Genomic DNA, 14,863 nt, shown 5'->3' on the forward strand with positions numbered 1-14,863 from the left:
GAAGTGGAGTTGGAGTCTGTGGGTCAGACTGGGTACAACTGTTCGTCAGATAGTACATACCTGATAGGTTCAGGTTTCTATCTAGGTAGCCAGAACGGATAGGTTCAGGGTCTGTGCGTTACCTTAAAGTGTTCCGTGGGAACCAATCTGTTGTATTTGTATGATTGGGACTATACCAAGTTCCAGTATCCTATTTACCTGATCCTTTTATTTACCCTGTTTGTTTTTTCAATAAACCTTGTTCTCTTGTTTATTAAAATCCATTCCTGGTCTGGGTGACTTGGGAGAGCGAATGGTTGGTGGCAGCATAACTACAGGGTGGGATACTCCAGTAGGTCTGGGGTTGCTACAATAAGGTTGTAAAAGCTCGGTACCTGGCAGAAGGCCTACTCTCAGCTAGATCTGCCCATCCTACCCCGTCATCCTAGGCAAGAGAGCTGGGGATGCTGACAAGGGAAGAGTTTAACAAACACATGTCAAAAATAAAAATGTAATCCGAGCATTCATTAAAGGCTGGTCTGAAAATAATCAGAACTTAATGTAACCCACTTTTTCTAATAGAGTATTACCAACAATACTGTAGAAGTATATTAAGGCTGATGAAGTTCATAAAGTAGGGGTTGTTTTTTTTTAAAAATGTAAACAATATTTCAATATTACATAGAGTGTAAGATTTGATGGCAGATCTTTAACATTACAGTAGTCTGTTCCTAAGTCCACTTGAACCTCTAAGACAGTGATTCCCAATCTTTGGCCCCCAGGTGTTCTTGGATTACAACTCCCCGAAATGCTGGCCAGCATAGCTAGTGGTGAAGGCTTATGAGAGTTTTAGTTCAAGAACATCTGAGGACCCAAGGCTGGGAACCACTGCTCTAAGAAATGCTGAAACAAAAAAATTTCAATCCACAATGCCCAAATTGAATTTTAAAAGTCCACTTGATTTGGTGAGAACTGCCAAATGTGATTTCATTTGACTTGCAATAAGCAAGGCAATCAAGCAACCTTCCAAGATTTCATCTGGTGACCAGGAGCAGGCAAATATGACACTAAACAAATAGGCAACATAAAATAGTTGTATCCTTCTTTAGAGAACTTTGAGTATACAGTGGCATATACAATGGCATAAGAATGCAAGAATATGTAATAGACACTTCATTCAATGTGTAATTTGACTTTGGTAAATTTTTACAGCCTTCTCCCTTATTAACATTATGTACTTCCATGTATCTTTTTCATATGTGTATGCTTTCCTAGGATACATCACTATTCTCAATGCAGTCAACACAGAATGTGATAGATAATGTGGTAAGTTGTTTTTTATGTTGTTTGTTAAAAGGGACCTTTTCTGTTAACTTTTGAAAAATTTGGTTCCATTCATTGAATTCTGTGTACCATCCTCTGCCCTGTTCTCTTGGAGCAAGGAAGATGAGGAGCATGGACATACATAGTGCATAGATTGGGGGAAAAGAATGGTCAGGTCTCATACCAATGGAAGAAACAGTTTGCAGGACTGTGTACAGCATAGATTGGGAAACAGGGGTAAATTAGCCCAAATGGGGCAAAAGTCAAAATCCTGGGGTAATGAGCAGAGTGCTACGCCCTCCCTCCCACTCCCACTCTCTGCAGCCAAACCTCAAATTGTAAGCCATCTCTCCCTGTTACTTCCTTGGTTGCAGCAGGGCACTTGTAAATCCTCCGTTAGATCGGAGATAAGCCTCCTTGATTGGTTGCAGCTGTGTATTAGCAATCAATCAATCAATCAATCCAGAGCTTCTGAATGACTGCTTCCTCCGGAAATGACTGCAAAGAAGCAGCAGGAGGGAAAGGATCAAGGAGCAAGCAAGGGAAGGAGGGAAGAAAGGTGCAAGAGACCGAGGACTTCATCAAGCTTATTTAAATGTATGTAGAAAATGGAGGGAGGAAATGGAGGAAGGGAGGGTGGATGGATGGATGGATGGATGGATGGATGTGTGTGTGTGTGTGAGGGAGAGCGAGAGAGTGAGTGAGAGAGACTGACTCAAAACAATGAAAAAGAAAAGGCAGGAACAAGAGAAACCTTGAATTAAGGCGGGGGAAAGGGTGGCTTTTTAAGGTGCTGTCTAGGTTTATCATTGCTTTCCTTCTAAGAGGTTCTTTAATTCCTCCTCACTTTCTGCCATGCTTTTGCATAGTCAATGAAGCAGAAATAGATGTTTTTCTGGAACTCTCTGGCTTTCTCCATAATCCAGCGCATGTTAGCATGTCAAATGAGTGCAATTGTACAGTAGTTGGAGCATTCTTTGGTACTGCCCTTATATGGGATTGGGATGTAGACTGATCTTTTCCAGTCCTCTGGCCACAGTTGAGTTTTCCATTGATGATGATAAAAAAGCACACTGGTCCTTTGATATTGGGCTGTGGCACCAGGGTGGGTGACATGGCCTTTAGCCTGGTTTGTTCCTTTTTGCACACCACACATAGAATGATTAAAGTGGTAGAGAAAGCCCCCTCCCCAATTCTGCGTTGGCTGTCTCTAGCAAGCATGTCATTGCTAGTGTTACATACAGCACTGATGTTACCTGTCTGTCATGGGTTTGGAGGGAAAGTTCCATCCTATGGGGAGTGGAAGGCGGGACATCAGGAGGAGGGGCTGTACTGTATATATATGTGAAGCCTGTGTGGTGAAGAGTAGACGTTGTGCAGCAGACGCAGCAGCAGCTGGGAAGAAGAAGCTGGTGTGGGAGTCTGTGTGTCAGACAGGGTACTACTGTGTGTCAGAGTACCAACCTGATAGGTTCAGGTGTCTGTTGGTTAGCCAGAACTGATAGGTTCAGGGTCTGTGCTTCAAGTTAAGGGTTCTGTGGGAACCAAACTGTATGCATGTATGAATGAGAATAAGCCACGTTACTATATCTTATTCACCTGATCATTTTATTTTCCCTGTGTGTGTTTTAAATAAACCTTATTCTTTTATTTGTTTAAAATCCATCCCTGGTCTGTGTGACTTCTTAAAGGGAATGGTTGGTGGCAGCTTAGTTAACGTGTGGCAGATCCCAGTAGGTCTGGGTTTGTCACATTGATTGGTGTCCAGCGTGTGGGATACGACTGGTCCAGTTGTCCAGTGGTCCAGCAAAGCCTTGGCAAGAGTGCCCAGAGCAAGGGGGGTCTAGTCAGGGACAATCTGAGGCGCGTAGGTAATCTTCTAGGTGTACCTCACGGGGAGGTGCGCTAGTGGAAGAACGTGCCAACTGGGGAGACTAGATTAGAGTGCTCTGAGGCAGCCTGTTTTGGCGGGAAAAAAAGCTGAGGCAAAACTGTATAGTAACAGTGATCTAGCCTGCCTGCTGAGAGGCCCAGCAGAGGGGGGTAGACTCCAACTTGCTACAGTTGCAAGTTAAGTGCTGAAGGACAGCAGCATTCTATAGGGAAAGCTGCTTCTGAGGCAAAAGAGAAGAAAAAAAAAAGGTGGTCGTTTTATTTTGAGGCTTGACTTTTTAAAGCAGCCTGTTCTGAGGGGGGATTATGCCCTTGACTCGAAGCCAAGTGGCAGAAATGGGTGAAGTGAAAGACCCCCAGGTTGACCAAGGTTCTGAGGATGAATTTGGCTCAGTGCAGGAGGACAGCAGGGGAGAACAGAACCCAGAACTAAGGAAAATGCTCATAGCCCAACATCATGAACTGAGGATGAGGCAATTTGAAATAGAGAGAATGGAAAGGGAGGCCAGAGAAAGAGCTGAAATCAGTCAGGCAGAGGCAGATGCCAGGAAAAGGGAAATGGCCATGAGGATAGAAGAGATGGAACTGAAACACAGAATTAGAATGGCACAATTAGAATTAACATTCCTCAATAAGAGAAACAACAATTTATCAGTTGAAGAAATTGCGGAAAGAGAAAAGTATGAGGCTCAGGCCAGACAAAGTGAGCAAGATCTTGAAAAATATAATCAGCAAAAAGACATTAAATTAAAAGAAATCAGAGATAAGACTGAAGAAAAAGTAAAAGAGATAAAAGCTAGGGCTGAGGAAGAAATTTTACAGATCAGGGCTGAGTTTGAGGCTGAGCAAAAGGAGCTGGAAAAGAAACCAAAAGAAGGCACACAGGTTAAGGCACAACCTCAAAACCTGAATTATTCTGAAGAAAACATGAGGGAAACATGGGACCCTAAGTACTCCAAAGGGTTAGTTCAGAGCCTGCCAAAAATGGGCAGCCATTTTGTTGATAAAACCTCTGGGCAGAGCCAGTCCAGGAACCAGATTTTGGAGGGAAAACCAAAACCAGAGGAGAAGGACTCCAAGTACAGCAGAAAATGTTATTTCTGTCAGGGAAAGGGCCATCTAATCTCAGGGTGTGAGAAATGGAAGCAGATTTTTTTGCCTCATGATCTGAGTGGAACCAAGCCAAACGCTGTGTTCTGTGTCCAGAAAGAGCAAGGCTCATTGTCACTGAGGGAGCCTGTTGCCATGGCTACTCAATCTGGAACAGTTACATCTGCTGATCAGGCTGAGGAAAATGGTCCTCTTGTGGAGGTAAAGCGCTGCCTGCTGGTGAGAACAGATTCTCAGTTGTTTGAGACAGCAGGGGTGGACGTAGGAATTCTTGACCGTCAGTATCGGGGGCTGCGGGACACTTGTTCCCAGGTGACCCTGTGCCATCCAGATATTATTCCTAGGGAGTATGTAATCCCAAATGAGAGCATGAAGGTGGCAGGGATTGAGGGGCAGGTGATCTCTCTGCCAGTAGCGGAGGTACCTGTGAACTTTCAAGGATGGAGGGGAGTTTGGCGGCTAGCGATTTCATCGACTCTGCCAGCAGCCGTGCTCGTGGGAAATGACCTGGCTGAACATGTGAAACGGGTGCTAGTGATTACACGCTCACAAGCCACCACGGGGACAGTTCAGGGGGGTAATGATGAGCCAGAGACGGAAGCAGGTGGGGGGAGTTCAGAAGCTGTGGTGGAAACCTTAACCACAGACAGCCGATTTGGCCAAGAGCAAAAGGCAGACGCCACTCTCCAAAAGTGTTTTGAACAGGTGACTGACGCCCAGCTAACACCTGAAACCCCAGTGAGATTTCTGGAGAAAAAGGGGATTTTATATAGAGAGACCCTGAGGAATATCTCAAAAGGGGGAGATGGGATCAGAAGTCAGCTGGTGGTACCTGAAAAGTATCGCCCCATGATCTTACAAAGGGGGCACTCTGACATGTTTGCTGCACACTTAGGGGTGAACAAAACACAGCAGAGAATCACACAGAATTTTTACTGGCCTGACATAGGGAAGCAGATCAGGGAGTTCTGTAAACAATGTGATGTGTGTCAAAGGCAGGGGAATAGCCGCGACAGGACCAAAGCAAAGTTGTGCCCTTTGCCTGTGATTGACACTCCGTTCAAATGCATAGGGGTGGATATTGTGGGACCTTTGCCCAAGGCCACAAAGAGGGGGAACAGGTTCATTCTCACCATTGTGGACCATGCCACGAGGTACCCTGAAGCCATACCCTTGACTAACATTGAAACTAACACAGTGGCAGATGCCTTGGTGGGGTATATGTCCAGGATGGGATTTGCCTCAGAAATAATCACAGATTTGGGCGCATCGTTCACATCAAAGCTCATGAAACGCTTATGGCAAATCTGTGGAATTAAGCACAAGGAAACCACTGCCTATCATCCTGAAAGTAATGGGTTAACTGAGAAGTTCAATGGGACTCTAATGCGCATGATTAGGGCTTACTTGGCGGAGAATCCGAACAATTGGGACCAGAAGCTGCAATCCCTTTTGTTTGCTTATCGATCAGTGCCACAAGCCAGTACCGGGTTCAGTCCATTTGAACTTTTATTTGGGAGAAGGGTGAAAGGGCCCCTTGATTTGATCAAACAAAATTGGGAGCAGATCACCCAGGATGACCCACAAGACGTTGTGACATATATAGACTCTTTAAGGAAAGACCTAAAGAGAAACCTAGAGCTAGCAACAGAGACCCTGCAAGCTCAAAAGGTCAGAAAGAAAGCTTGGGATGACCAGGAAGGCAGGGAGAGGCACTTTAACCCAGGGGAGGAAGTGCTTTGGCCTAGGCCTTGCAAAGGGAACAAACTGCAGCTGGGTAGCCCAGAAAGAAAATACTTGGGTCACATGGTAGGGGGAGGAGTGATAAAACCCCTAGAGGCCAAAATAGAAGCAGTTCGTGATTGGCCCAGACCCAACACCAAGAAAAAAGTCAAATCATTTCTTGGGTTGGTGGGCTACTACAGAAAGTTCATCCCGAGGTTTAGCGAGATTGCGGCTCCGCTGACCGATCTGATGAGGAAGAAGGCTGATGACCGCATCCCGTGGACCAGCGACTGTGAGGCGGCGTTCCAGAGGTTGAAGGAGGCGCTTGTCCAGTATCCAGTGCTGCGTGCTCCAGACTTCGACCGGGAGTTCATCATCTACACCGATGCGTCTAACAGCGGGGTAGGAGCAGTTCTGTGCCAGGAGGATGAGAATGGTGACCAGCATCCAGTGTCCTACCTGAGTAGGAAACTTCAAAAAGGTGAGAGACATTTGGCAACCGTGGAGAAGGAGTGTTTGGCCATAGTCTACGCAATCCAGAAGGCCAAGCCTTACATCTGGGGAAGACATTTTATTCTGTGCACTGACCATTCACCACTGCAATGGTTAAAGACAATGAAAACCCACAATAGCAAACTTATGAGGTGGGCTTTAAACCTGCAAGACTATGACTTTGAAGTGAAGGTGGTCAGAGGGTCAGTGAACTGTGTTACTGACGCCTTGTCAAGAAGACCTGAAGATTGAAGACGGCAAAAGAACATGGACTATGTATATATATTGATGACAAAAAGTTAAATGTACCTGTTTTTTGAATTTGGTTTGTATGAATAAAGGTAAATTGATGTAATGTATATGGTAAATGTTTAAATGCCTAATTGCTATGGTTAACTTAGAATGTAAGTATAAGTAAGTATGATATGGTATGTATAACTGTTGTTGTGTGTTTTATCCAGGTTGTTTTTTGGGAAAAAGCACCTTAGCTTTCCCCCTACAAAACAACTTATAAAGAGGGGAGAGCGAGGAGACAAAGCAGCAGCTGGGAAGAAGAAATCAATGTGACAAACCCAGACCTACTGGGATCTGCCACACGTTAACTAAGCTGCCACCAACCATTCCCTTTAAGAAGTCACACAGACCAGGGATGGATTTTAAACAAATAAAAGAATAAGGTTTATTTAAAACACACACAGGGAAAATAAAATGATCAGGTGAATAAGATATAGTAACGTGGCTTATTCTCATTCATACATGCATACAGTTTGGTTCCCACAGAACCCTTAACTTGAAGCACAGACCCTGAACCTATCAGTTCTGGCTAACCAACAGACACCTGAACCTATCAGGTTGGTACTCTGACACACAGTAGTACCCTGTCTGACACACAGACTCCCACACCAGCTTCTTCTTCCCAGCTGCTGCTGCGTCTGCTGCACAACGTCTACTCTTCACCACACAGGCTTCACATATATATACAGTACAGCCCCTCCTCCTGATGTCCCGCCTTCCACTCCCCATAGGATGGAACTTTCCCTCCAAACCCATGACAGACAGGTAACATCAGTGCTGTATGTAACAGCTAGCACCACTGGTAGCCACTGATGATGATTAAATCCTCTGTGAGCTAGCAAATATTTAATGCAACTTGCTAGGCACGTTGGACACCTTACTACTCCCTATACCACACCATGGCTGGAGTGCAATGTGTTCCAGCAAAAATAGTGCACATCTGTATCAAATTTCATGCATCCTGCTAGTTCTGTACACAGCCTGTGTAGATTCAATAATATTTTTAATTCAAATAATGTATGATTTTCTTCCTTTCGAATCAAGGGGGTAATGTCGGTGTATATAAATTTTTTTGGGGGGGGGGGTAAAATGTAAAAAAGTTCCCTGACCCCTGGTGTACAGGCACACTGGTGTTCATGTACTAGCTGAGCCAGTCATGTTTCATGCTACTGCAAGTTAATGACAATCAACAAGATGGGTTGTAGATGCTGTTATGAATAAGCTTCACATATATATATATCTGGTAAGTTGCTGAATTTAAGATCCTAAAGTTGTGCATTCAGTTTCACATTTTGTTGACAGCTATTTAAAATTTGTGCTAATTTAATCTTCTAGTGTGTCAAGCCTGTTCTACTATATATGCCATTTGTTTGTGTGACAGCTATCAGGCAAAGTTCTACAGTAAGAGCAGCAGAAGGACAAGGCGCAAGTTACTTGTGTTTTCCCTTGCTGTGCTATGGGAATAGGTGGATAGGGAATGAGGAAGACTTTGCCTCACTGGAACTGGGGCTGGAATCTTTGCTTTCAATGCAGGTTGTAGTATTTCCATAAAAAATCCAGAGCTGGCTGCTTTATGGCCATAGTCAGAGCAGAACAAAAGAGTATGTTACAATGCTTTTCCACTCATCCACAGTTCTGAGAAGTTTTAAAATTCCTACTTCTATTTAAGACATGGATGCACTGGAGCCTATCATTGGCCTCTGAGTGCACTAGCTCCTCCCTCATGCATCCCAGGTTCAGGGAAAGGTGGGTCCTGAAGATCATTCTAGGTACTCCGAAATTTTAGTTGAAAGAATTCATTCCAATCTCTGCCAAAATTCACTGGCATAGAACTGCACAGGTTTGCCTATTTTTGGACAATCGTTTTACACATCTTTCTCTATTTAGCTTATGCAGAGATAGAACATGTATTTTATGAGTGAACAATTTCCAGAGATCTGGTGGTTGTACATCTTCTCCCTCCAAAGTTACTTTTTGTTCTTCTTTGTGGCCTCTGTGATTCACACCCTGGGTGATTTGCGCCTCTGCGGAGCCTCATCGGAAGATTCTAGAGCGTCTGCGGTAGCAATGAACACATTATAATATGCCCCTCCCCACCCATATAAGTACCTTGGTGCCAAGTGTCCCCTTTCAGTTTCTTTCAACCACTGCGTTGAGAGCTTCATAATTCTAATTCTGTGAGTGAAAGAGAAAGAAAGTGTATTCTTGATTCCTTCCTGTTATCAATCTTTTTTAAAAAAAATACTATTAGATTAAACTCATTATCATCAGAGATTTTTTTTTTCCTTTCCCCTCGCTTGGCCTCCAGCCGCAGCATCCCCCCTTTAATCATTTTTTTCTCTATTATTTCTCCTATTCATGGCCCATTTGGGCCCATTTACTGTAAGCACTGCGTTGTCTGTGATAATAAGATCGCACTTTCCAACGGACATGCTAAGTGCCTTTTCTGTTTGGGAGAACAACATTAAACTTCCTCCTGTACCCATTGCAAAAATTTTAAGCGTGAAGTTCTTCGATCTCGTCTCTCGAGCCTAAAACTCCAAGTTTGGGAGCAATCCTTACAGCCAGTTCAAATAGCCCAACCTCCCTGTAGGGCCACTTCCCAAACCAAAGTGATGGAAAAAGCCGTTACTGAATCATCAAAACAATGTCCATCAGCTACACCAGCTCTTTCCGATTCTCCGTCTGCATCATTTAAGATCTCGAAGACACACAAATTGAAATCCTCGATACCAAAGTCCTCTACTTCGAAAACAACTTCTAAACATCAGAGACCTACTGAAACTGCTCCAGCTCCAGAGCCCGTTCCTCCTAAATGAGATAAACAGTCTAAGCCTACAGACATCCCACCACAACCACAGCTCTCTGAATCAATTTCAGTCAGATCTCCCTAGGATGATGACAGACTTCTGTTCTTAGTCCCCAGAATGGGATGATAGAGTCGACCGACTAACATCCTCTCCTCCCAGTCCACAACCTTCCATTTCTTTCAGCAATCCTTCGGTTATTCCATCGCCTGAGGATTCCCATCCCAAACAGTTTGACACCGTTCCATATTTGATGCCTTCAGATCGCCCAGCGATCCCTAACCAGAACTGTCAACATCAACAAACTTGACAGCTCGCTTCATTGTGTGTGGTTCAGACCCACACTCAACATGCGCATTGGGTTGCCATTTGCCCCGACCAGTGCTCTACTTGACAAACGGATCAGCTAGTCGACCAGGTGTTTTACCTGGTTCAATAATACCATCTAGTAGTCGGCCTACTTCTCGACAACCTTCGGTGTCGAAGCAGCCACATCATCAAGAGGTACCTATACCTCAACCTGCTCCCCACTTGGTATCCAGAAAATCTCAAACCGTCGAGCAGATTTCATCCACACATGAGGCTTTTGCATGCCCAGCCTCCCGATACTTTCCTACTAAAATAGATGACAGAAATCACTCTTCATGCTTGACATCAGCAGCGTCCATTTATTCTACTGCTATGCCATCGCATCAGCAACCTCCATTTCGACATCACAGAGACACAAGCTCTGATATTGACGATCCTCAATATCCATCCTGGTCCATGGACACATGCTCGATTCCATTACATCAACACAGTTCCCGTCCTCCAGTAAATCCAAGGCACTGCTACGATGCTGAGCTCGACACCAAGGTCTATCCCTACCAATCGAGGTCCATCGAAGCTCAACCACCATCTTTTGATGCCGTTTCCATCTTTTTAGACTCTTAACTGGCAATACTACAAAACTCAGCCTCTCAACACTGAAGTCTGCAGTCCATCGACTCCAGATGCGACCTCGATGGCTCTGACCATGGATCTCGACTGCAAACTCCATCGGCATTACTTACTTCTCCATTGTTGATACCAACCCACCATCACTGGCAGAGGATTTCCAGACCTATGCCCAATTTATGATTCACATGGCTAAATCCCTTGATCTGCAAATCCACCGACAATCGACAGAACCAGCCAATCATCTGTATGATCCGATCTCTAAAAATACAACCACTCCAGTACACATATTGATGTTGCCATCTCTCCTTAGTACTGTGCAGAGATCCTGGACAAAACCATCTTCCTCCCATACTATGTCCAAGCAGATTGATAACCTCTATAGAATCCATGACCCAGGAGCCATTTTCCTCCAAAAACAATCAGCTCCAAATTCTATATTTGTCAAAGCATCTCAATTGAGAGCTTGACACTGACAATCTCTCATACAACCAAATAAGGACAGCCAACGAATAGACTCCATGGGTAGATGGCTTTACTCTTCTGCAGCCTTCACCATGCAAGTCGCTAATTATCAAGGCGCTATGGGAGCTTACAAATGCTTTCTCTGGGACAAACGTGTCCACCTTTATTGAATCCCTGCCAGAGGGTAAAAAGATACTAGCAGAAACCTTCCAAGAAGAAGGTTTCTTAAGCAACTACATTGTCACCACAAAATTCTGCATGGTTACTCTAGAATCATTTCTTCCTTTACTTCGAAAAAATGACTGGTTCAACATCATAGACCTAAGAGATGCTTACTTTCATATTGCAATACATCCCGCACACAGAAAATTCCTTCATTTCCAACTTGGATCACAAGCATACCAATTCAAAAGACTTCCATTCGGCCTTGCAACAGCTCCAAGAGTGTTCACCAGGTGCGTGGCGCCGGTAGCCGCCTACCTCAGACTTCAAAACATTCTTGTCTTTCCATATATCAACGACTGGCTCCTTGTAGCACACTCCCATCACAAAGCTTGATGAAATACCCGTTTCACGCTCACCCTTCTTTGCGATCTCAGTCTATCAATGAACAAAAATCCACATTAAAATCTATGACAATACATTACATAGGCGTGCTCATAGACTCCACACGAGCTCGCGCGTTCCTCCCTGCAGAAAAGAAACAAAATCTCTTCACCTTACTTCACAGCTTCACTCCACATGCCTTGATACCTGCCTTAATGGTGCAATGCGTTCTAGGCACCATGGCCTCTATGATGTCAGTTGTACAACATTAGATCTCTCCAATCCTGGTTTCTGGCCCTATTTGATCCACTAACAGATTCTCCCCACACTCTCCTAAGAGTCACTCCAGAATTGGCCTCTCACCTTCAATGGTGGCATTCCCATGCCAACTTTCTATCGGGCAACTGTTCCAACAACCTCGCCCACAAATACAAGTCACTACTGACGCCAGTCACACCAGCTTGGGGGTTCATTGCAAATCCCTCACAGTCCACGCCAAATGGTCTCACAGAGAAAAACTGCTCCACATAAACGAGTTGGAGCTACTAGCCATCATAAAGGCCTGGAAGGCTTTCAGAAAACTTCTTGTAGGAAAAATGGTACAGATTGCCACCGACAACACTACGACAATGTACTATATCCTAAAACAAGGCGGCACCCACTCTTCAGGTCTCCTCTACCTAGCGGTCAACCTCTGGGAGTGATGTCTGCAACATCACACCTGTCTCACAGCCTTACACATTGCTGGTTAAGACAACGACCAAGCAGACTCACTCAGCCAGCCGTACAAATGCCCAAGCTCATGAGTGGGAACTAGATCGGAGGAGGAGCTTCGTCTTGGTGAAGCTAGCAGCTCTCGGGAATAGCTCCCGGGGAAAGCTAGAACCACTTCGGTCTGGGACCCTTCCAGAAATGGGGGGGGGCAAGGAAGAGTCAGGAGAGACCCTTCTGCAGCAGCTGGTGAGCCACAGAAGTTAGAGGATTGGGCAGCAACTCGATTTGTCTTTCTTCTGGAAATTCACATCAGCACAGACGAAGATGGGTGCCATTTTTGGCAACTAGCCAAAGACAGCTCCGTTCGCCGAGAATAAGAAAACAGAAGCACGGCGAAAGTATACATCAAAGTAAGTGGAAGCCCTTGTTCTATGAAAAACCTCATTAAATGAAGAACAAGTGATTGTGTGCAAATTTATGACCAAATGAGATAAGGAGCGGCATTCCTAGCATTCCAGCTTTACCCAAGCTGAAGGTCGAGCTATTTCGAAAGGAACAGCCAGGCAGAAATAGCTCGTGTCTCCATTAAAGGAGGAAAAATAACTCTTGAAGAATCAACTGACGGGCCTTGAAAAAATAAATTCTATTGCAAGCTGTTCACTTTGGACCCCCTTTTCCTCTGTGGTTATATATTTTTAGACTGTGTGGGACTCTGCTTTCCATGGATAATATATTGCCGGGACTCTGATTGCTGGATCTCCCTGTTCGGGGGAGGAGAAGGAAGTCTTTGGAAGTAAAAGGAAGAAACGGACTGTGAGCTGTGAACTGGGGGCTATGTGGTTTGAACTGAACTGGGATCTTGACAAATGACATTCTAATAATAGAGTCTTGCCGGGTGAAGGTTAAAACAAACTTGGAGAAGGGAAAAGAAGGGAAAAGAAGAAACCGGTCTGAAGATATTAGCGACGTGTAAAAAGACTGGACTACAAAGACACTTGAGAGATTTATGTTTTAGATTCCATCTCTTACTTGAATGTACCTGCTATCTTATTGCTAATATGGTATAGTTGCAAGGTGAAATATTAGAAATATTGGATGTGTCCTGGGGTAAAGGGGAGAGGGAATTTTAAGTGAAAATAGTGGAAACAGAAAATGGAACCTCCCCCTGAGAAAATTACAGATCGGTGGCTAGACTGGAAAACCTCTTTTCAGATGTCACTGTTGCAAAAATTCATGCAGGTAAATTATTATATTGACCAGATGGAAGACGTGATTGGAGGCTCTAGGGGAGGGAAGGTAGCAGAGGTTAAATTACACCAAAAAGAGATCTCAGAACCGGTTGTATTGATGAAGATATCAGATAATATACAAGGGATGGAGGACCACCCAGTAAGAGATGTAGCGATAGCAGATAAGGAAATTGAGGTTGAAAAGCAAACTTTGAATGATATTGTTTCCCCTTTTAAAATATGGAAGAAAAAAGAGTCGCAGAAACAAAACAAGCACAGGGAGGAAAGGGGAGGGGAGAGCAGGATTTATATTATTTTGGGTCTGCTGAGTGTATTCTCAAGAAAAAAGGAGGGTGAAAGAGGGGATATATTTCACAATTGGCCTTGGTGTTCTGATGCTGTGGGAATAACATAGATTTAAGCTGTATTACACGTATAAGTTGAAAGCTAAAGAGGTTAATACATAGACAAAATAGTCAAAAGAAGAAGAAGAAAAAGAAGAAGAAAGATGAACCTTTATTGGAACATGAATAGATTAGATGTTTATATACTTGATATGTAAGATTGAATGATTATGCATTTGATGTTTTCTTATTCTCAAAACCCTTTTTCCATTCCCCCCCACTGCCCTTTGCCTTTTGTATTCCTTCCCCATTACCCAATAGTTTTGAAAATAAAATTTAAAAAAAAATGAGTGGGAACTAGATCAATCAGTATTCCGCCAACTATGTCAGAAATGGGGCACACCGACTCAATCTTTTTGCCTCCCGAGCAAATCGGAAATGCCAACTATATTGCTCCTGAGCAGAAACAGGAAAACATTCCCAGGGAGACGCGTTTGTTGGCCATTGGCCCAAGACTCTTACCTACCTTTTTCCGCTGTTCCCTCTCTTCCACATAGTTGTTGTCCATCTACAACAAGACAAAACCAATGCCATTGTTATAGCCCCTTGGTGGCTGAGACAGACTTGGTTCCCAGTTCTTCACAGTCTCTCATCAGACATCCACCATCTCCCCTGCCTGCCACACCTTCTCACACAGACCAACTCCCAAGTCCTACACCCAGACTTACCTGTTCTGCACCTGGCAACGTGGAAGATTCTCCCTCATTAATGAACGTTCTTTGTCATGCCAAAAAACCATCCACAAGGAAAGCCTACCTGTACAAACGGAAGAAATTTCAATCCTTTACCAAATCTTCCTCATCATCCTCCATCAATCCATCACTTTCCACTGTTCTCTGCTTCCTCCTACATCTCAAATCCAAAGGCCTCTCCATCTCATCCTTGAGAGTCTAACTTTCAGCAATAATATACCAACCTCCAAATTCTCCAGCAGCAAACTTCTTCA

The 14,863-nt window shown here is 44.2% G+C and overlaps 1 protein-coding gene across 6 annotated transcripts in view; it reads left to right on the forward strand.

Annotated features, from left to right (window-relative positions):
* AMPH (amphiphysin) overlaps positions 1–14,863 on the forward strand; it is a 199,937-nt gene that overhangs the window by 169,695 nt on the left and 15,379 nt on the right. For all 6 annotated transcript variants that reach the window (XM_073003773.2, XM_073003769.2, XM_073003771.2 and 3 more), the window contains one exon: positions 1,255–1,305. In XM_073003773.2, coding sequence (XP_072859874.2) covers positions 1,255–1,305 — 51 coding nt within the window. The remainder of the gene's footprint in view (positions 1–1,254; positions 1,306–14,863) is intronic.

This window comes from Pogona vitticeps, chromosome 6, assembly GCF_051106095.1.
Source record: "Pogona vitticeps strain Pit_001003342236 chromosome 6, PviZW2.1, whole genome shotgun sequence".
NCBI lineage: Eukaryota > Metazoa > Chordata > Lepidosauria > Squamata > Agamidae > Pogona > Pogona vitticeps.